The following is a 21995-nucleotide window of genomic DNA, read 5'->3' as shown; positions in this document are numbered from 1 at the left end:
ATAAGAAGCCTATATCATTTTCACAATTAACTCCATGGCACTGGATTATTGAGAGTTTTTGGAAGGGGTTGTTTTTTGTTGTTTTACACCCTTCACACTATTCATACCACTCACTTACCATCTTGTCAAGATGTGTAGGAATGGTGTCCATAGCCTCTGTCAGGGGCTGGGAATGGGTGATGGGAGAGGGATTGCTTGATGATTTCACTGTTCCATTCACTCCCTTTGGGGCATCTGGCATTGGTTACTTTCGGCACACAGGCTAATGGACTGGATGGACCTTTGGTCTGACCTAGTATGGCCGTTCTTATTTAAAAACACCAACTCCATCAAACCACCATTCAAGTACTACCACTAGAAGTACTACAAGACTCTGAAGCCAATAGGGTTTGGAAAAAGTTTATTTCTCCTCCTCAGATACTGTGGCTAGATAACAATATGGTCTGAAAAGCCATTAACTTGTCCTGTGGCTTGTACCTAGGGGACACCCACATGTGAGGGTAAAACATTTTATAAGCAGAGATGCCAGCATGTGAGTCCATTCTGGGAGAAGAATCACCAAACTCCATGGTACAATTAAGATGCTGGGGAACAGGTGGAAATAAAACACTTATGCTAGGAATGCTAAATGTTGCACGGTGGCTAGAATTAATCACTTTTGATATGACTCCAAAGATTGTTATTCTGATTGGCCTATATTTTGTTCCCATACCAAAATTCACTGTGGCAATAAACAGAAAGATCTTACATTCCATACTCATTTTTCCATATAACTGAAGTAAGGTCCTAGAGGAATAACCATGTTAGTCTGTAACTTTAAAAACAGCAAATATCCCATGGCACTTTAGAGACTAACATCTATATACAGTAGACTTCTGATAATCCGGCACCTTTGGGACCCAGGTGATGCTGGATTATCAGAAATGCCGGACTATCAGGAGGTACTCTGGCAGGGGCGGGTCTCGTTGGAGGGGAACAGCGCCGCAAGGGCCAAACCCTCCGCCATTTTAGAAGAAGGCAAAGACTGCGAGCTGCGGAAGCAGAGAGGAGGAGAGTGGCAGGCAGCCGCTTCAAGAAGTTCTAGTCAATTACGCTGCTGGATCAACAGGCTCTCAATCTACCTTTCCCCTCTACTGCCTGGGGCAGGGGGCAGGCGGGCGGGCGCTGAACCCTCCCTCCTGTTGCAGGGAGGCAAAGCCTGCGAGCGGAGGAAGGGGAGAGGCGGCGAGAGGCAGGCAGCTGCATTCCGGAAGTTCTAGTCAATTTCACTGCCCCAGGCTAGATCCACAGCCGACAGGCTCTCGATCTACCTTTCCTCTCTACTGCCTGGAGGGGGGGGGGGGGGGGGCAGAGGAAGGTAGGGTCGGCGGGGGAGGGAGAGGGGGAGGGGTGTGCCAAACCCTCCCTCCTGCTGCAGGGAGGCAAAGCCTGCAAGCGGCAGAACCAGAGAGGGAGGGAGAGGCAGGCAGCTGTTTCAAGAAGTTCTAATCAATTACACTGCCCCAGCAACAGGCTAGCAATCTACCTTTCCTCGCTACTGCCTAAGGGAGAGGGGGACAGTGGGAACGGGTAGATCCGCAGGTGACAGGCTGCTGCTGAAACTCACAAGAGATCATCTCCCCTCCCTTGTGAGTTTCAGCAGCAGCCTGTCACCTACGGATCTACCCGTTCCCACCGTACCCCTCCCCCTTAGGCAGTAGAGAGGAAAGGTAGATTGCGAGCCTGTTGCTGGGGCAGTGTAATTGATTAGAACTTCTTGAAACAGCTGCCTGCCTCTCCCTCCCTCTCTGGTTCTGCCGCTTGCAGGCTTTGCCTCCCTGCAAGAGAAGGGAGAGTTCAGCACACCCCCACCGACCCCTACCCTCTCCTGGCAGTAGAGAGGAAAGGTAGACTGAGAGCCTGTCAGCTGTGGATCCAGCTGGAGTAAGTGTAACTGACTAGAACTTCCTGAATGCAGCTGCCTGCCTCTCGCCGCCTCTCCCCTTCCTCCACTCGCAGGCTTTGCCTCCTGCAACAGGAGGGAGGCTTCAGCACCCCCCCGCCCGCCAAACCCCTACCCCAGGCATTAGAGAGGAATGGTAGACTGAGAGCCTATCGGCTGTGGATCCAACACGGGGCAGTGTAATTGACTAGAAATTCCTGAAGCAGCTGCCTACCTCTTGCCCCCTCTCCACCACCCTGCAACATGACGGAGAGTTTGGTGCCCCTACCCCTGCCCCCTTCTCCTCCCTCTCCCCTTCCCCTCCCGCCCCCCAGAGGCAACAGATAGAGCAAAGATAAATTGCAAGTCTGTCGCCTGAAGATCCAGCCGCAGTTAGTGTTATTGACTAACAACTTGAAGCAGCTGCCGGAGCACTTCCGGGTTGCAGTTAGTGCCCGACCATCAGACGTGCCGGACCACTAGATGCCGGACCACCGGAGTTTTACTGTATATAATCTTATCATGAACTTTTTGTGGCCAAAACCTACTTCTTCAGATAAGCTGGAGTAGAAATAACAGGCACTCAGAATTTATAACAGGGGAAAAAAAAAGGGGGGGGGGGAAGTGGTAAGAAAGGTACTTGTCAATTATAGTGCTGGTGCTAATGAGGCTAATTGAGTGGGCTGGAAGTGTCTCATACTTAACTTTTGATGTGCATGAGGTGTTAAATGTAGGGAAGGCTGGCTTTATAATGCGACATCCAGTTAATGGCTTTGTTCAAGCCCAGGGAAACTGAGTCAAATTTACATATGAAGGTCATTTCTGCATAATTTAAGTAATATCGCTTACAAAGTGGGAAAAAGATTTATGAACAAAAAGTAACTGATTATGTGAAACCCCCCAATAATAAGACAAAGGAAAACTATCTTTTAAAAAAACGAGAACCCTCCCACTGTTCTTCTGGAAAGTAGGGGAGACAGGAGGAGGAGGGAATAGAGCCCTGATTAGGGGATGGGGCTTCACTGATTAGGGGTCCTATAAAGGTAGCCTTCTAGTCAGGCAGCGGCACAGATAGCTGCAGCGGCACAGGAGCCAAGCAAACAGAGCTGTAAACAGAGCTGTAAACAGGGGAGTTTGTAAAGGGACTTTGGATTGTGGGACTTGTTTGGAGTTTGTTTTTGCTGTGGAGAGGGTGTTTTGGTTTGTTTTTGTGTTCACCGGACTAATAGGATTTTGGTGAGAAAGTAGATAAAACACAGAGGCATTAGTGGCCATGGCCCAAGTAGTAGAGAACACAAGGAGGAGGATTGGATGTGGTAGCTGCGGTATGTACATGATTCTGGAGGGGGTACCTGAAAGGAGTTTTGTTTGCATGAAGTGCCGCCTGATAGAGCTGATGGAAGAAAAGATCCGAGGACTGGAGATGCAGGTGGAAACTCTGGTCGAGTTTAGAAGGGGGTTTGAGTAGATGATGGGGCAAAGGCATGATGTGGCTGAAGAAGAAAGCTTAGCTGAGCCAGATATGCAGATGGAAACAGGATCAAGGTCCTCAGAGGGGGGACTGCTGGGTGAAGAAAATAGACAGTGGAAGCATGTGACTCAGAGGACCAGGCAGAGGAAAAGATGGGTCAGTGAAAGAAAAAAAGAGCTCAAGAACAGGTATGTGGAGCTGGAAAATGTAGAAGGGGTACAGCAGGTAGATAATGAAGAAAGAAGGGTAAGGAAGAAGAGAAGAGTGGCTAGTCCCATAGATAAAGGGGAAGACTTAATGGAGACAACACCAATAATGAGCATTAGGATTACAAGGGAAAATAGGAATGGCAAGGACTTGCAGCCAGAGGAAGCTAGAGATAGACCAGAGAATTGCACTACCACTAGGAAAAGGCAGGTCTATGTGATTGGGAAGAATAGATAGGCCTGTAACCAGAGCTGATCCAGAGAATAGAAGGGTGTGCTGTATGCCAGGTGCTAAGATAAGAGATGTGGAACTGAGGTTGAAGAGAATTATTAAGGGAGCAGGAAGGAATCCATTGATCATCCTTTATGTAGGAACAAATGATACAGCTAGATTCTCGCTGGAACGAATTACGGGAGACTACGCTAGGCTGGGGAGGCTGCTCAAGGAAATTGAGGGTCAGGTGATCTTTAGTGGGATTCTGCCTGTTCCTAGAGAAGGGAAACTAAGATGTGACAGGATTATGATGATCAATAGATGGCTTAGGCAGTGGTGCTATAAGGAGGGCTTTGGGATGTATGGTCACTGGGAGGCATTTATGGACAGAGGACTGTTCTCTAGAGACGGACTTCACCTAAGTAGGGAGGGAAATAGACTTCTAGGATGGAGGCTGGCTCAACTTATTAAGAGAGCTTTAAACTAGGAATTTGGGGAAGATGCCCAGGTAATCTCTAAGACAGATTTTAACACTGAGAGGGAGGAAAACAAAGTAAGAAAGGATATAGCTGGGGGTAGGAGAATGAACATGAGGAAGGGTGGGGTGGATACTAGTCTAATAGGTCATATTAGAGGTATAATGTCCGTGCCAAATTGGGTAAAGAATGTGAATGAGGCCAAACAGCAAAAATTAAGATGTTTGTACACCAATGCGAGGAGCCTAGGTAACAAATAGGAGGAATTAGAGCTATTGGTCCAGGAAGTGAAACCAGATATTATAGGAATAACAGAAACATGGTGGAATACTAGGCATGACTGGAGTACAGGTATTGAAGGGTATGTGCTGTTTAGGAAAGACAGAAATAAGGATAAAGGTGGTAGAGTCGCATTGTATATCAAAGATGAGGTAGATTGTAAAGAAATAAAAAGTGATGGAATGGAGAAGACAGAGTCCGTTTGGGCAAAAATCACATTGGGGAAGAAAACTATCAGATCCTCCCCTGGGATAGTGCTTGGGGTGTGTAATAGACCACCAGGATCCAATTTGGATATGGATAGAGACCTCTTTAATGTTTTTAATGAAGTAAATACTCATGGAAACTGTGTAATCATGGGAGATTTCAACTTTCCAGATATAGATTGGAGAACAAGTGCTAGTAATAATAATAGGGCTCAGATTTTCCTAGATGTGATAGCTGATGAATTCCTGCATCAAGTAGTTACTGAACCAACAAGGGGGGATGCTATTTTAGATTTGGTTTTGGTGAGTAGCGAGGAACTTATAGATGAAATGGTTGTAGGAGACAACCTTGGCTCGAGTGATCATGAGCTAATTCAGTTTAAATTAAATGGAAGGATAAACAAAAATAAATCTGAGACTAGGGTTTTTGATTTCAAAAGGGCTAACTTTAGTAAATTACGGATATTAGTTAGGGAAGTTGATTGGACTAAAGAAATTATGGATCTTAAAGTGGAGGAGGCCTGGAATTATTTTAAGTTAAAGTTGCAGAAGCTGTCAGAAGCCTGTATCCCTAGAAAAGGGAAAACATTTATAGACAGGTAGGTGTGTTAGACCAAGCTGGATGAGCAAGCATCTCAGAGAGGTGATTAAGAAAAAGCAGAAAGCATATAAGGAGTGGAAAATGAGAGGGATCAGTAAAGAAAGCTACCTTATTAAGGTTAGAGCATGTAGGGATAAAGTGAGAAAAGCTAAAAGTCAGGTAGAGTTGGACCTTGCATAGGGAATTAAAACCAATAGTAAAAGGTTTTATAGCCATATAAATAAGAAAAAAAAAAAAGAAGAAGTAGAACCGCTAATTACTAAGGATGGAGTGGAGGTTAAGGATAATCTAGGAATGGCCCAATATTTGAACAAATACTTTGCTTCAGTCTTTAATGAGGCTAATGAAGAGCTTAGGGATAATGGTAAGTTAACAAATGGGACTAAAGATAAGGAGGTAGATATTACCATATCCGAGGTAAAAGCCAAACTTGAACAGCTTAATGGGTGTAAATCGGTGGTCCCAGATAATCTTCATCCAAGAATATTAAAGGAACTGGCACATGAACTTGCAAGTCCATTAGCAAAATTTTTTAATAAATCTCTAAACTCAGGGGTTGTACCATTTGACTGGAGAATTGCTAATATAGTTCCGATTTTTAATAAAGGGAAAAAAAGCGACCCGGGTAACTATAGGCGTGTTAGTTTGACATCTGTAGTATGTAAGATCCTGGAAAAAATTTTGAAGGAGAAAGTAGTTAGAGACATTGAGGCTAATGGCACTTGGGACAAATTACAACATGGTTTTACAAAAGGTAGATCGTGCCAAACCAACCTGATCTCCTTTTTTGAGAAAGTAACAGATTTTTTAGATAAAGGAAATGCAGTGGATCTAATCTACCTCGACTTTAGTAAGGCATTTGATACAGTACCACATGGGGAATTATTGGTTAAATTGGAAAAGATAGGGATTAATATGAAAGTTGAGAGGTGGATAAGCAACTGGTTAAAGGGGAGACTACAGCGGGTCATACTGAAAGGTGAACTGTCAGGTTGGAGGAAGGTTAATAGCGGAGTTCCTCAGGGATCAGTTTTGGGGCCAATTTTATTTCATCTTTTTATTGCGGATCTTGGCACCAAAAGTGGAAGTGTCCTAATAAAATCTGCAGATGACACAAAGTTGGGAGGTATTGCCAATTCAGAAAAGGACTGGGATATCATACAGGAAGATCTGGATGATCTTGTAAATTGAAGTGATAGCAATAGGATGAAATTTAATAGTGAGAAGTGTAAGGTTATGCATTTAGGGATTAATAAGAATTTTAGTTATAAGCTTTCCCCCAATTTTGCAATGTAGTTTGATATTAAGAAAACTATCACTTTAATACATCTAATACATAGCACAAACACTAATATATTCTTGTAGACAACAGCAACGTGTTTGTTTGCACTACTATATTAGGCACATTTCTTATTATTACATGTATTTTCCATGGTGCCTCTCTATGTAATATCTGGGCCCTATTTACATGACTTTGAATTTATATGGACAGGATGAAGTTATCTTTCACAGAGACCCTTAGGTATAGAATTTCCTCTGCTGAATATCACATCATGAATCTGACCAATGTACAAAACTAATCTGTCTACTAACTCTGATAATTTGATTTGAAGAACAGCCCTTGGCTGTGAACTCTGAGGAAAACACAGAGCTGGTTTTGCCTCAAGTCAGCTTATCTCCTTGGGCCAGAGGACAAGTTTTGGTTCTCTTATTTGAGAAGCTTATATGTAAACATAGTGTGACGTGTTCTCATGCGTCTGTCAAAACAGATGAGTTATATAGTAAGCCAGTTCTATAAAGATACACAATCTTTAAACAGAAAACACTTTCAATATACATCTCGGAACTTCCATCAAAACCCCATACCGACCAGGCTCGGTATTCTTGCTTTTTCTAAAATTAAAAAGGCAAACAGAACCACCCTTGTCAAACCTTTCTTTGGTATACAGGCATTTCAGACTTTCTTTAGGTTTCACATAAAACAGCAAAGAAGTGAACAAGCCTATTTTGCTTCCTTTGCAAATCACTAACATTACATAGACACATTTAAAAATACAAGTTTATTTTTATCAGATGTTTTTAAGAAACTACTGCTTGTCATACCACGATGTTGCTACCCACAAAGCAGGAAACTCTAAGACTGGACTTCAGAGAAAAACCCCAAACTCTTTTCCCACCAACATATATACTGAGCCTTTAATTTACTATAATGATACAAAATAAAAATTACATTAGTAATAGTGGGGAAGACTAAATCACTTTTACAAAATATACCCACTTGATCTTGAACTGACAACAAACGTTATCACATTCATATTGGGAGAGTGCAAAAACACAGTTTTTAAAATGAAGGCTGCTTTGTTTCTTAGGTTTCTTTCTGCTTTTAGAAGATGGGAAAGAAAAAAGCTCGTTTAATAATCAATTCCTAATATTTTATTACAGTAAATGTCAGCTGAACTTTGCATTTATTTTAATGCAGATTTACATAAATGTAGGCCTTTGAAACATCAAGCACAGATAAATGAGAGCTGCTTCTTAGAGGCCACAAGGAGGAATTAGATAAAGCCCAATGTGGAGCCACAAACAAACAAACAAGAGTAAGGGGTCATCTTGAAATTACCTCAGCTTGACCTCTGCCTATAAAGTCTGAAACAGACTGGTCTCCTTTTTGAATTATCCAAGGGACAAAATAATTCATGTTTCCATTAGATATGGAGAAGTGTTCAAGGAGCTGCTCGGCAATGCTTTCTTCAGAGACTCAAGACTGAAGACAGTTTCTACAAGAGCTTCAAAGTTCCTAGAGGAAAACTGACCAGATCTTTTTGGAGATGGCAAGTCTTTGTACGAATATCGTCCAGACTTACAGGCACCAGAGAAAGATTGCTTATGCCAAGGCCCTTCATGATGCTAAAAGCCAGGGAAAATAGTTTATAATGTGCCACTCAATTAAGATGTTTTTCTTTCCATCACCTGTTCTACTCTGGATTTTATACCAATTCTATCACTGAGATATGAGTACCTTTCAGCATAGTATGCAATGCAATCATCAACATGCCTGGGATTCTCCCTTCCTATAATTTTTAATTTTGTGTTTTATATCTGTAATGAAATGGTATTTTCATTATTACTGAAGGAAAGGTTAAAGAACTGCACCTTGAATTTGGAGCAGGAAGTGATGAATTCTTTGGTGCTTCTTAGATCCAGAGGGAATCTATTTCATTGTCTGACTTGCTCTTGAGAAAGGAAGGTCTTCTACACAAATGAGATCTACACCCACGCAATAAACACCTTCATTGTGGAGAAGCGTAACTATTGGCCTTGTCTTGGAGCTTCAAAAAATATTTTAGGTATCCTGTGCCTAAACCACTTCTTGAAGTTAAGGACTGCAGTCTTGAATGTGGCTATTGAATGCTAAAGTACTTCAGAGGACAGATCTGATATAGTATATAAGGCTGAGATGTCTGCAGTGTTCTTTACTAGCTGGAGTTTTTTAAGTGCTGTGTTCTTCATGACTACTGTAGTCCAGCCAGGTGACCAACATGTGTTTTACTGAGACCAGGTTATTTTCCTCCCAGGAAAGGACACACTATCTTGTCAACCAGAGACATTAGGAAACATTCCTCATCAATGTTGCTATATGAGGGCTTGGAATCATGTGGCACTCAAACTAGGGACTGAACTGTCTAATTGTGGTTGTATATCTTCCACCATAATGGACTGTATCATGGCTACACATTCCTCAAGACACCTCCTCTGCATGCATCATACGGAGGTCATCTTCAACCAGCTGTTCTTCATCTGCATCCTGATCTTGAACAACCATTGCACAAATTTGGTGACATCTTTGTTATATGTTGTGACATAAAGGTAAAGCTTTGCCTTATCTATGACCTGTTGGCATGTAAGTCCGTCATATTTCAGCAGTTTAGTAGCTGCCTTCAGATGTTAAACAGGACTGAAGGAGAATAGTCCTTCTATGACTATACAAGTGAAATTTCTAGTAGTGAAAAGAATAATTTCCTATCACTATCCTTTGGGTGGCACTGTAGAATGGACTAAAACAATTTGAGTGTTCTTTGTTATCTCTTTCAGTAGCAAACCTTGATCAACTATCAAATGTGGGAGAGAGGTCAAGGACTATGAGACTGGATGCCCGCCCATCATCAACCAACAATTTATCTATCAACACTATGTTAATAGTGTCCCTTCTATATATTGATCTGAATCCAGACTGTACTTGTCTAGATTATGGAAAGTCTCCATTTAGCTGGCTTATGACTTTTGTTCATATCAGAGAATCCAGTAATGGAAAAAGTCACTGTTACCTTAAGGAACATTTATTTTTTCCTCATTCTTTAAGACAAAGCTGTTTTACCAAGTTGCTACCCAAGAACATAAGGCTTGTGTGTAAGAGGTCTGAATGACGACTCAAACAGATGATCAAAGATTTTCTTAAAATGGATTCTAAATTTTAGTATTAGAGATGTTTTCAAGAAGTTGTACAAAGGAAAAGCAGTCGTTCTGAATTCAAGAGTTCCTGGGGAAGCCACCCTTCGGAACTGCTCCAAACCACAACTAAATCTTTAGGTAAATAAATATTTATTCCATTTCAATGATGACTATAGGAACAAGGGCTGGATGCAGAACTCACAGGTCCAGACAAAGGCAGAGTAACCAAAATAAAGACCTCATCATCTATGACTAGTCTACAAATGCTAAGTTCTGGAAAGAATTACAGGTCCTAGCTATAGCCCTACATATCTCATGTATTTGAGGGCAGCACTGACCAGCACAGTAGGTAGCTCAGATTGAATATGTCCTGTTGTAGCCCTAAGAAAAGTACCTATTAAAGCTGAAGATCAATCCGTTGAGTCAAGAGGATTCTAAAGAAGAGAGACATTCTTACATGGTAGGGATACACGTTCCTCTAGCCTTGACAGCCCATCTAGAAAAATAACACAAGAAGGCCCAAACCAGGAAACGAGACTTTCACTGTTGTTCTCAAGCTATCCTACCCTCTACAGAGTGCTGAGCCTCAGTAGGATGACTTCAAGTGCGCCAAACTGCTCCATCCCTATCCGAAACAGGTTTATTCAGTGGGACTCCCTCTATGTACTCAAGGGAAGGCTGACAATGGCGTAAGACGCAACATCAAGCCATGTCTCATTTGGTAACTTTCCTTTTTTCTTTAGAGACAGCAGCCATGGCAATTGCTTTGCAGCAGACAAGTCTGCAGCCAGCATAAAGTGAAACAGAGAACTGGAGACTGCCAAAAGAGGAATTGTGATGAGTCAGTCATATTGGTTTCAGCACTGCTTGGCTTGGCTACTGATGTAGCCAACTTGAGAACAGTACAGTTAAATTTTTACCTTCCTCACTAATCGAAGAGCTTGTGTTCTCTCTACTTCATTACTCTGCTGTATGTCGATGCACCTAAAATAAAACAGAAGTTAAATTACAAATATGGTTTGTACATAGGAACAAGAGTAAGAGAGAGGTTACTCACCTTGTGCAGTAACTGGTGTTCTTCGAGACAAGTGTCTCTGTGGGCATTCCACTGTAGATGTCTAAGCGCCCCTGTGCTTATAATTGGAAATTTTTAGCAGCAGTATACCCCGTGTGCAGGTGTGCATGCATTGCACTGCCCAGAGCAAGACTCAACGAACATGCAGCTGTGTACAAGCTGTCAACCATCCCCTCAGTTTCTTCTCTACCGTGGAGAGATGTTAAAGCTCTGAAACAGAGGGGAGGAAGGTGGGTAGTGGAGTGCCCACAGGGGCACCCATCTCAAAGAACACAAGTTACTGCACAAGATGAGTAACCTCTCTTTTCTTCTTCAAGGAGTGTCTCTGTGGGCGCTTCACCCTGAACTTTTGGAAAGAGGGGCTTCAGATCTCATGAGAGGACTGCCATTCCAAATGTAGTACTAGATACTTCCTCACCTTCAGTGGAGCGCCCACAGACACACTCCTTGAAGAAGAAAAGAGAGGTTACTCACCTTGTGTTTTTTGAGATGGGTGTCCCTGTTGGCATTCCATTACCTGCCTTCCTTCCCTCTGCTTCAGAGCTTTAACATCTCTCCTCGGTAGAGAAGGAACTGAGGGGATGGTTGACAGCTTATGCACAGCTGCATGTTCGTTGAGTCGTGGGTGATGCTATGCATGCACACCTGCACCCAGGTGTAATACTCTGCTAAAAAGTTCCAATAATAAGCGCAGGAACTCCTAGACATCTACAGTGGAGCACCCACACGGTCAGTCCTCAAAGAAGAACTTCCATTCTAACTATTAATACCTCAGTGTTTCTTTTCAAGAGACTTAATGAATACTATTACAGAACTTTCTGTCCAGAAATTCTGGCTGTCAGAGAGCATATGTATCATGACTGATTTTCTTCAATCATAATCTTTAATACATAAGAAACATCATTAAAATAATTTTCTTATATGTATGTGTTTACATAAGACTATGGTGAGATACAAAGAATTTAATAATAGTTTTAAGATGCTTGCAAAACTGCTAGTCATTTCAGAGGAGGGTAGCAATAAAATATTTATTATATAAAATATAAATCTCATATTGCCAGATAAAGAAAACTACATTAAATGGCATTAGGATTCAGAGTAATTATCCCCCGAACAGACATGGAAATTCAGAGTTACAGTTAAACCATAAAGGAATCCAAACATGTTAAGGTATCCAAACAATTTTACTTATGACTTGCCATATAATTTCAGTTAATTCAAAGTTCAGGATCAGATTAAAAATCAGTTTAGAGATTTTTCCTCATACTTTGTTTTCTCGTGATATAGTTGCAAATGATAACATTATCTTTGGATTTGTATCTTTTCATTTAGATGGCATTTCTATATAGTATTTTTTATTTTAAAAAAATGAAATCCCCCCCCCCCCCAAAATTAAAAGATGCTTTAGAATAACAAAAACCGACATTTACAGAGAATATTAAGATAGTGATTTCAACACACACCCCACAATCAAAGATGAGAAAATGAAACAAGTTCTTGTAATCCATTATAGAAAAATTACCTAGCTATCAAGTAATCCACCTTCAATTTTAGCACCTTTTGTAGAATACTGGAGTCTCGGATGAGATAGCGCAGGGCTCGCAACCCTGCTGCTCGCACTTCTTTTGCTTCATTCAGTAAAGCTAATCGCAAACTACAATGAAAAGAATAAGTGGGAAAACAAATTATACAGCAACTAATAAAGCTCCCCATTTTAGGGATATACACTTTTTACTCACATGAAAATAAAGTTAAATTTAAGTGAAGCTTTTCTTACCTTATTAATTGTCTTCCTTTGAGATCTATGTCAGTCCAGTTATTTAGGTAGAGCACCTCCTTGCCAACAGATGTAGACAGTACATTGAGATTTTTTGTTCTGTGACATCCCTATACATAGAGTCTTTAAGCCTCTCAGACTAAAGATGAATCTTCGTAAGCATGTCATATACTTGCTAAGTGAAATATATCAGAGATACTTTGATCCTTTCATGTATGACTTATTTTGGGGTGGGGGGGAATCTAGAGGAGGTAATGTTAGTTTTGAAAGAAGGTGTTCTACACTGACAACATTATGAAGAAAATGGTCAGTGCTCTGCATAGAATAAGGAAAGAGAAGTGCCTGATTGCCTGCACCAATCACTTAATGGCTATTTCCAGAACACTAATTTGAAGTACCTAGAGAAAGTAAACAAGGGAAAATATGTAATGTTGGTGGCTGCTTAAACATAACTAATAATGATGCAGCTCATAACTTTCTGTTCAGGTAGACGGAAGGAAAAAATATCCTACCTACGTTGTATCAGGTTCTCTACCTAAAACTTCATCTATCTAAGAATACTGATGCTGCACGCTTTTTTAAAAATCCCTTCACTCTCCTCGTATAGTAATTGTACACAATAAACTGCTCCTCCTAAACCCAAATCATTGAACCTTTTTGACGATTAACGCTTGTAAAATTTAGATTCTAAGACCTAGTTTCCTTGCTGTTTATAGACATACAGCAAAAAACAGCAAATTTGTATCCAGAATTAGGTCATATATATCAACACCTTCAGCATTAAGAGAATCAGAATTACAAGAAATATTCTAATATTACCTGCTCTTGGGTGAAAAAAAAATCAAGTATTACTCTTTATTGGCCAAGTATTTCCTCTCTTAGCTGAGTTAGTGCCAAAGAAACCAGACTCTGAAGAATGGCTGGCGAAGAGATATTCTTTATCTAAAAAGGTTCAAAGAAGTGGTAAATGAACTGGATACCAGATTCAGTTCTAAGTCAGTCAGGGTGGTCATGACTACTATCTTCTTAAGAGTATTTAGTAATGAAAGGGAATCTTTAGAACATGGATCATGCTGTCATGAACTTTGGCTGTGTCAACAGACAAGTACTCTAGCATTTTATTCTAAGAAGACTAAAGGATAGATCCAAATTACTTATCAGCTTTTTTCAATGCAGTATAGTTTGTATTTTTCTATTCTGTGGCCCTTAAGGGTACCAACTCCTTCCCTGAGAGGTGTAATTTGTTTGGCTACTCAGGATGCATCGATCCAAGGATTCTCAGTGAGGCCACCTATTTTCCTTTATGACACAGATATACATTTCTCACCATGAATGTCCCCTTGCCAGTCAATTAAATTTCTGAAGCAGTTTTTAATACTTCAAGTGACTGGCTCTTGGAACACTCAGTTCTAGAGCTAACAAAAAGAGAAGATAGTCTTAATTTAGTCTTCAAGAACTGACAATAGCTAACTAAGTAATGGGTGACCATATTATATTTAGGGTTAACATCCAAAGAGGGAGGTAAGGTAGCAAAAATAACAATGACACTAAACTTCAGAAAAGGAGACTTTAATAAAGAGTGGTATGGATAATCAATAAATCTCAAAAGTTAGTAGCAAAGGAAGTAAAATTCACAAAGATGGCATAGATGCTATTCAACAGCCTTAGAAGACATGCATATTGCTAAGCCAAACGTAGCCATGAAAGACAAGGAGTTAACTTAGATGACAAGGTTTGAAAGAGTGACGAGGAGTCCTGTGGCACCTTACAGACTAACAGATTTATTGAAGCACAAGCTTTCATGGGCGAAGACCCACTTCGTCAGATGCAACACTATGCAACATTCAGATGAAAGACTATTCAAACATCCCTTTTAGGAGCTGTCCCACAATTCCCCATGCTGACAACATAATCAATACAAACACTCCTAGTGAAAATGTGCCCTGCTGACACATGGAGTATATTGTGGACATGCAGAAGCAATGTAATACCTGCAGGTATGGTTTGCTGACATGACTTAGGTTGACATAATTTTGTACTGTAGATATCACCAGAAGCAGAAAGGCTGCAAGAGAATCAGTTTGTCTGCTCAATCACCAGGAGTAAGAGTGTAATTAAGGAAGATAAGGGCATTGCTGAGAAGCTAGTTCTCTTTGAACAGTGAGGAGATGCCTACCGTAGACACGCACTTTCCTGGTAATGAAGATGAGGTATTCTAAAAGATTGAGGGGACAAAAAGAGGTGGGACAAAACCAAACTGATATTGAAAAAAGACAATCAGCAGATTCAAATGTTATTTCCAAGAGTTATGAAGAAACTTATGAAGTAGCTGAGCTGCGAATAAATATATGCTCTCATTAAAAACTGTCACTATCCAAGAAAATTGGAAAGTGGCAGATCCTGTAAATATATTTTCAAAAAAGCTCCTAGGAGTGATCCAAGCAATTACAGGGTAGCAAGCCTTCTATATGCACCTGGAAAACTGGTTGAAATGTTGGTCAACACAGAACAAAACTCCTGAAGATCATTTGACAGAATCTAACTAGCACAGACTGTGCACAGGAAAACTGTGTCTTACTAATCACTTACAATTCTTTAGACATATCAATAAAGCAATGAATAAAGGAGAATCCACTGACATCATATGACTTGCAAAAGACCTCTGATAAAGTCCTACAGAAGAGGCTATTAAAGAAGCTAAAATGGTGGATGAAATGAAAAGTACTGTCATGGATCACAAACTAATTCTATTCTTTGTTTTGTCTCCTTGTAAAATTGTCAATTTTCATCCTGGCAAAAGATGAACAATATGGCCCTTTAATGACCCTTAGTACGTATGTTGGTGTATAATACATGTGGAATGGGGGATGAGTAGTGAGGTAGCAAAATTTGGAAAGGAGGTTTTTTAGGTTAATTGGGAACAGAAGGAACTATGAGAAACTTCAGGAAACAAACATCTTAGGTGAATGGGAACATGATGGCATAAAAATTCAGTATAATTAAATGTAAAGTAATGCACAGTGATGAGAAAAAGGTTATTACAGGATTCTAAATTAACCTGGCAACTCAAAAAAGGGCCCTGGGTATTACTATAGATGGTTCAATGTGCAACTGCAATTAAAAAAAGCAAACAAGCTGTTAGGATGCATAAGGAATAGGACAGTGAGTAATACAAAGTTATTATAATACCTTTATATCAATAATACAGCCTCATCTGGAATATTATGCATAATACTGGTCACCCTATCTTAGACTTCTGACTTGCAGAACTTAAGAGTTCAGAGAGGAAGGAAAAAAGATTAAGCATTTCCAGATCAACATTGCTGTGGATCCCTCCTTCTTGAAGAGGAATTTTGTTCTCTAGGGATGGCCTCTTATAAACGGGATGTCTGAAAGACCTCAAGTAACCAGTCTTAAAACAGTACTGGACCTAAAACAGTACTGGTCCCCATTGGGGAGTTTAAGGAGGAGAGAGAAGACATTTGATCCCGAAGGATGTTCATTTTCCCTGGCCTCTCTATCTAACCCACAGTGAAGTCACATTCCCGGGTCCTTTTTTATTTATTTATTTTTAAATGTGCTTCCTAGTCCCTTTGTCTGGGTGGAGGGGGCATGAACCTGATGTTGAGATATGTTTTGTGTATGAAAGCCTGGCACTTCCTGGAACGTTTGCAGGAGTCAGTCACACTATATTCCTCAAGGACTAAATCAGTGTGTGTGGGATAGAGTCCACAGATGGAAAGCTACTCCAGGACATTGCTAAGAATCTCAAAAACTTCTGGCGTCTAGAAGTATTCCATTCTCTCCTAGCAATGAGATTACACCTGTTGGAGAAACAACTGAGCTCTAGAAGCTGGGCAAGATCCTTCTATGCAGGGAATAACATCAAAATCTGTCAGTGTACTGTCTCCATCTGCTGACAGGAAGAAATTATAATTAAACGTATAGATTTGCAAAAATAACTAACGAACAAGTTCTATCAATTGAATTTATTCTTGGACAAAAACCTAGCAAATGCAGTGGTCACAGTTTGCTTAAATATTCCACTGTAATAATAAACTAGAAACCTATAATAAACTATCAAATGACGTTCTTAATAAACTCGCATTTCAAGGTTAACAATTCACATCTTCAAAATGCACAAACATTTTTGCAGAATACCTCCTGTGTCTAGGGATGTTAAGAAGTGAGTAATTTGCTAATCGTGTAGTCAATAGAATTTTTATCGACTACAAAATTAGTTGATAAGGAAAGGCAATTAAAACACTCAGTCCCCACTCCCACTGGGTCTGGGACCTACCCCCATGCCAGAGAGGTCCTGGACCCAGCGCGAGCCAGGACTAAGCCGGGCTGCTTGCCCATTCGAGTCCTACGACATTTTAAATGTAGGAGTAGCAGGGAGGGTATGTCCCAGGCCCGGCACAAGACAGGACTGAGCCAGGCAGACTGTCAGCCCACTAAAAAATGTAGTGGCAAAAGGGGGGAGGGGAATTCATGTACTGTAATCAATAGCATTAACCAATAAACTTTTGCTAATCGGTTAATAGACTACACTATTGCATCCCTAACTGTGTCTCCAGCAAAACAAGTTTATTCTTTCAATTAAATTAAAATAAATTTTTTAAAAAAAGTCCTTTAAAGAACAGGCTTCTGTCTGAACACTTAAAACATTATGACACAGGTACTTTTGAAAATATTATCCTAAATCAATTAGGAGCCAAAGTCTTAAAGCCTGTTTTCAAAGTGAAGCAATCACTATGTATAGACTGTGAGGTTCTATTGGAAAGAGATATGCAAAATGAGCTCCGCATTTTGCATATTTTTTTCCCGATACTTTTGTCAGAAGAGGCTTTTCTGAAATTTGGCCCATCTAGACGGGGCTAAATTTCAGAAACGCCCCCCCCTCTTTTGAAAGCCACCTTCATGGAACGAGGTATAAAGGGTATCACGAAACCCCCCCACAATCTAGCCTACCCTTAGGCTCCAACTCCCATTGACTGTCAATTAAACAAATTCTCCAGTCATTTTTGAAAGTGGGATATAAGCACTTTTGAAATGTTTATCCCATAGTTAAATATAAGAAGTCAAAGAAGAAAATAGCAATACCATATACTTAAGAATCCAGACAGAACATAAAAAGATTACATTTTTTACCCTTCCTTTTAAAGATCAGCCTCAAACACTGACTTCTTCAGAAGCAAGCATTAAAGTATTGCTTTAAAAAAGTGAGCATTTGTATATACAGTTCTTTACCCTACAATGACATTTTCAAAAGATCACAAATTATATAACCAGGCTGATTAAATCTTTAGAGAGGAATAGTCACCTTCTATACTCATGTGATCACTGCTATGGCATAATGAATTGCATACATAAATATATGAAGTATGACACTGGATGGATTATTTCAATGCCTCATTGTAATGCTTTTTAAAAGACATTCTCGTGCAGATCCTTGATAAAAGCATCTCCCATGAAAATGATCATCCTCTTGGCATATCTGTCTATAGATTTGTAAATTGCTTATAGATTTTTATGAGCCTGTTGAGTGTGAATTTTATATCTAAAAATTAATATTCTTCCTTATATATGTCCTGCACAAGCAGGACTTCCTAATTTCACAGAATCATAGAATACTAGAACTGGAAGGGACCTCAAGAGATCATCATGCCCAGTTTCCTGCCCTCACAGCAGGATCAAGCACTTAAATGATCCCTGACAGAGGTCTATCCAACCTGTTCTTAAATATCTCCAGTGATGGAGATTCCACAACCTCCCTAGGCAAGCTATTCCAGTGTTTAACCACCCTGACAATTAGAAGTTTTTCCTAAAACTTCCCCTGCTGCAATTTAAGTCCATTGCTTCTTGTCCTATCATCAGAAGCCAAAGAGAACAATTTTCTCCTTCCTCCTTGTGACACCTTTTTAGATACCTGAAAACCACTATCATGTCCCCCCTCAATCTTCTCTCTTCTAAACTAAAGAAGCCCAATTCATCCAGCCTTCCCTCAATAGCTCATGTTTTCTAGACCTTGAATCATTTTTGTTGTCTTCTCTGGACCTTCTCCAATTTCCCACATCTTTCTTGAAATGTGTGGTGCCCAGAACTGGACGCAATACTACTCCAACTGAGGCCTAATCAGTGTAGAGTAGAATGGAAGAATGCCTTCTCGTGTCTTGCTCACAATATTCATGTTAATCCATCCCAGAATCCAGTTTGCTTTTTTTTTGTGTGTGTGTGTGTGTCAAGAGTCACACTGATGACTCATATTTAGCTTGTGGTCCATTATGACCCGTAAATCTCTTTCTGCAGTACTCCTTCCTAGACAGTCACTTCCCATTCTGTATGTGTGAAATGGATTGTTCCTTCCTAAATGGAGTACTTTGCCTTTGTCCCAATTAAACTTCATCCTGTCACCATCAATCTTGACAAAAACTGAAATAAAGAAGTCATTAAGCAACTCTGCCATTTTCAAGTTTCTTGTTATTGTTTCTCTCTCTTCACAGAGCAATGAGCCTACCCTGTCCTTGGTCTTCCTCTTGTTTCTAATATTTATAGACTATCTTCTTGTTATCGTTTACGTCTCTAGCTTGCTTGAACTCATTTTGTGCCTTTGCCTTTCTAATCTTGCCCTCGCATACTTGCGTCATTTGCTTATATTCATCTTTTGTACTGTGACCTAGTTTCCACTTTTTATACGACTCCATTTTGATTTTTAATATCTCCTGATTAAGCCACGGCAGTCTTTTGCCATATTTTCTATCTTTCCTAAGTAGCGGAATAGTTTGCTTTTTGAGCCCTTAATAATGGCCTTTTGAAAAACTGCCAACTGTCTTCAGTTGTTTTTCCTCTTAGTCTTGCTTCCCATGGGACCTTACCTACCTGCTCTCTAAAATCTGCTTTCCTGAAATCCACTGTCTCTGTTTTGCTGTTCTCCCTTCTACCATTCCTTAGAATCATGAATTCTCTAGGATTCCATGGTCACTTTCACCCAAGCTGCCTTCCACTTTCAAATTTTCAACAAGTTCCTCACTACTTGTCAAAAATAAAATCTTGAACAGCTTCCCCCAGTAGCTCTCTCAACCTTCTGAAACAAAAAATGATCTCCAATGTACTTGGAACTGTAAACAAACTGCACTAGACATATACCTTTTCAGACCTATATCAAAATTTGATATTGTAAAGAAATGAAACTTTATTTGGCTATTACAATCTCAAGATTCACAAAACTAGCAAACAAAATACCATGAATGATAATATACTCAGTAAAAGGATAATGGAAGTGTTATAATTTATAACAAAAAGTATTAATGGAAAGGTACTCAGTAGCATGGACTGAAATATTATGTTCCATCTGAGAAAACACCATTTATGACAAGAAAATTACACCATGGTCAGTTTTTTTTTGCCGGGGGGGGGGGGGGGGGGAGGGGGAGACACACCTAATCAAAATGCCCACGATATTTAGGGGAATGATTTCTTACTGTAGTTTTTATTGGACCTGCTAAGTTCTCAATAGCAGAAGTTCACCTACACTGAATGACAAAATAATTAGGTTGACTGGAAGAGCCAGCCTCATTTTTTTGCTTCTGCTACCCATGCTCAATCCATGGCAAATTAGCAGTGTCTATGCAGAAAAGTAGAGATTTTAATAAATATAAACAAATATTTTTATTTTAGGAAATGGTGATTATATGGATTCAGATTATTATAGCAAGTTTATACCACAACTTGCCTTCATTGCCAAGAGGATGATACTGCAAAAAAAAAATGTTAAGTCTTCTCTTCATGAAATATAGTGAACCAATACGGAAATTTAAGGGTGAAATTCTGGTCCCACTTATATAAATCGAAGTTTTGCCATTTACTTCAATAGGGCTAAGATTCCATCTCAAGTGTTTCTGCAAGCCTTTACAAAGAGCTACATTTCAAAATGTTCTTTTTTACTTTGCATTCATTGTTAATGCAGCATGAGTTCTGTGCCCATTTAGACATTTTTTTCTAGTTTACTATTTGCAGTTTCTCTTTCGTATTTCCATAAAACTTTGTTTTATACTCAGATGATTTTACATATTGAATTCTATGGAATATTAAAATATTAAAAAATAAAAATTACAAAGTATTTGAATTAGCTTTTAAAACACTTAGGGCTGTGGGTTTTTTTCATTTCATTCAAAATAGCTACTTTAAAATGTACATTGTTTAAAGTGTCCAATATTCTTCTGAAATATTTTATAGAATACTTACCATATTATGATGTCATCATAGGAAAAACCTAATTTTTCTTCAGTGTGGCCAGTATTACAAAGAAGCTGCAAGTAAAATAAAACACTCATGTTTGTTTATGCTTTAAAAATCTGATTTATTCTTTAACGTTTAAAAATATTATCTGAGATCTTTAAAGGAGTCTTCAGGTTTTAGAACTTTTTCCATGAAAGTTAGCAAATGTGTCAATTTCAGAATGCTTTACAAATTTTAACCATTAACTTTAAATAGAATATTTCATTAATTTAACAGTGATAATGCCCAATCCTTCTGCAAAGCTATACACAGTGTATGTAGTGAAAGAATGTGAAACTCAACAGAAAAGGAGGTATACCAACCTCAAAATAGTACTCTTTACTATTTTCCCAAGGTTCTTAATCTCTGGCTCAATGTTTATTCAGCATGTATATAGGTTCATTGGTAATAATACACATTCATAACAAAATGTAACATTTAAAAATTTAGTATCCGGTATACTTTGTTTGTTCAATGTACTATGACAAAATATTTAATGCATGTTCTGTATTCTCCGTCACACACATTGCTATCAACAGCAGAACGCAAAACACTTATATATAGACTTGTATTTAAAAAACAAATAGATTTTACTACTGCAATAGCACAAGTGTTACTTTGGCTATCTAAAGACGGCCTTTTAAAAACTTAATCTCCAAGGTCAACAGGAGCAGCAAAACTATACTACCACAGCCTACAATGCCCTGACAACATCTTCAGTTCTTCACTTTTCTCTTCAGTTCTTCTAACTTCTTCTTTAAAGAGCCAAGACAAACTTTCAGATGAAAATACATTAAATAATTTTCTAATATTACTTTTCCATGCAAGCCATTGCAATTACTAACTCCCTGTTGTCAAGCCAGTTTAATGATATCACCTGTACTTGTGATCCTTACCACACTTCCTTTGGATCACTTTTACCCCTTCAACTTTGACTTCACCATATATCTCCTACTTTCACTATTTTTCTACTTTCTTTACTCTAGTTACTTCATTTCCAAAATACAACTGCATTATGAAGGGGAAAGACATAGCATAGA

General features: G+C 39.4%; 1 protein-coding gene across 1 annotated transcript in view; it reads right to left on the bottom strand.

Moving 5' to 3' along the window:
* Positions 1-21995, bottom strand: part of RICTOR (RPTOR independent companion of MTOR complex 2) — a 143340-nt gene that overhangs the window by 76611 nt on the left and 44734 nt on the right. The window contains exons 4-6 of the mRNA XM_006139479.4: positions 20923-20987; positions 12421-12552; positions 10744-10807 (exon numbers count right to left, since the gene is read on the bottom strand). Coding sequence (XP_006139541.3) covers positions 10744-10807; positions 12421-12552; positions 20923-20987 — 261 coding nt within the window. The remainder of the gene's footprint in view (positions 1-10743; positions 10808-12420; positions 12553-20922; positions 20988-21995) is intronic.

This window comes from Pelodiscus sinensis, chromosome 6 (genome assembly GCF_049634645.1).
Source record: "Pelodiscus sinensis isolate JC-2024 chromosome 6, ASM4963464v1, whole genome shotgun sequence".
Classification (NCBI taxonomy): Eukaryota; Metazoa; Chordata; order Testudines; family Trionychidae; genus Pelodiscus; species Pelodiscus sinensis.
This window is presented reverse-complemented; position numbering and strand designations above follow the sequence as displayed.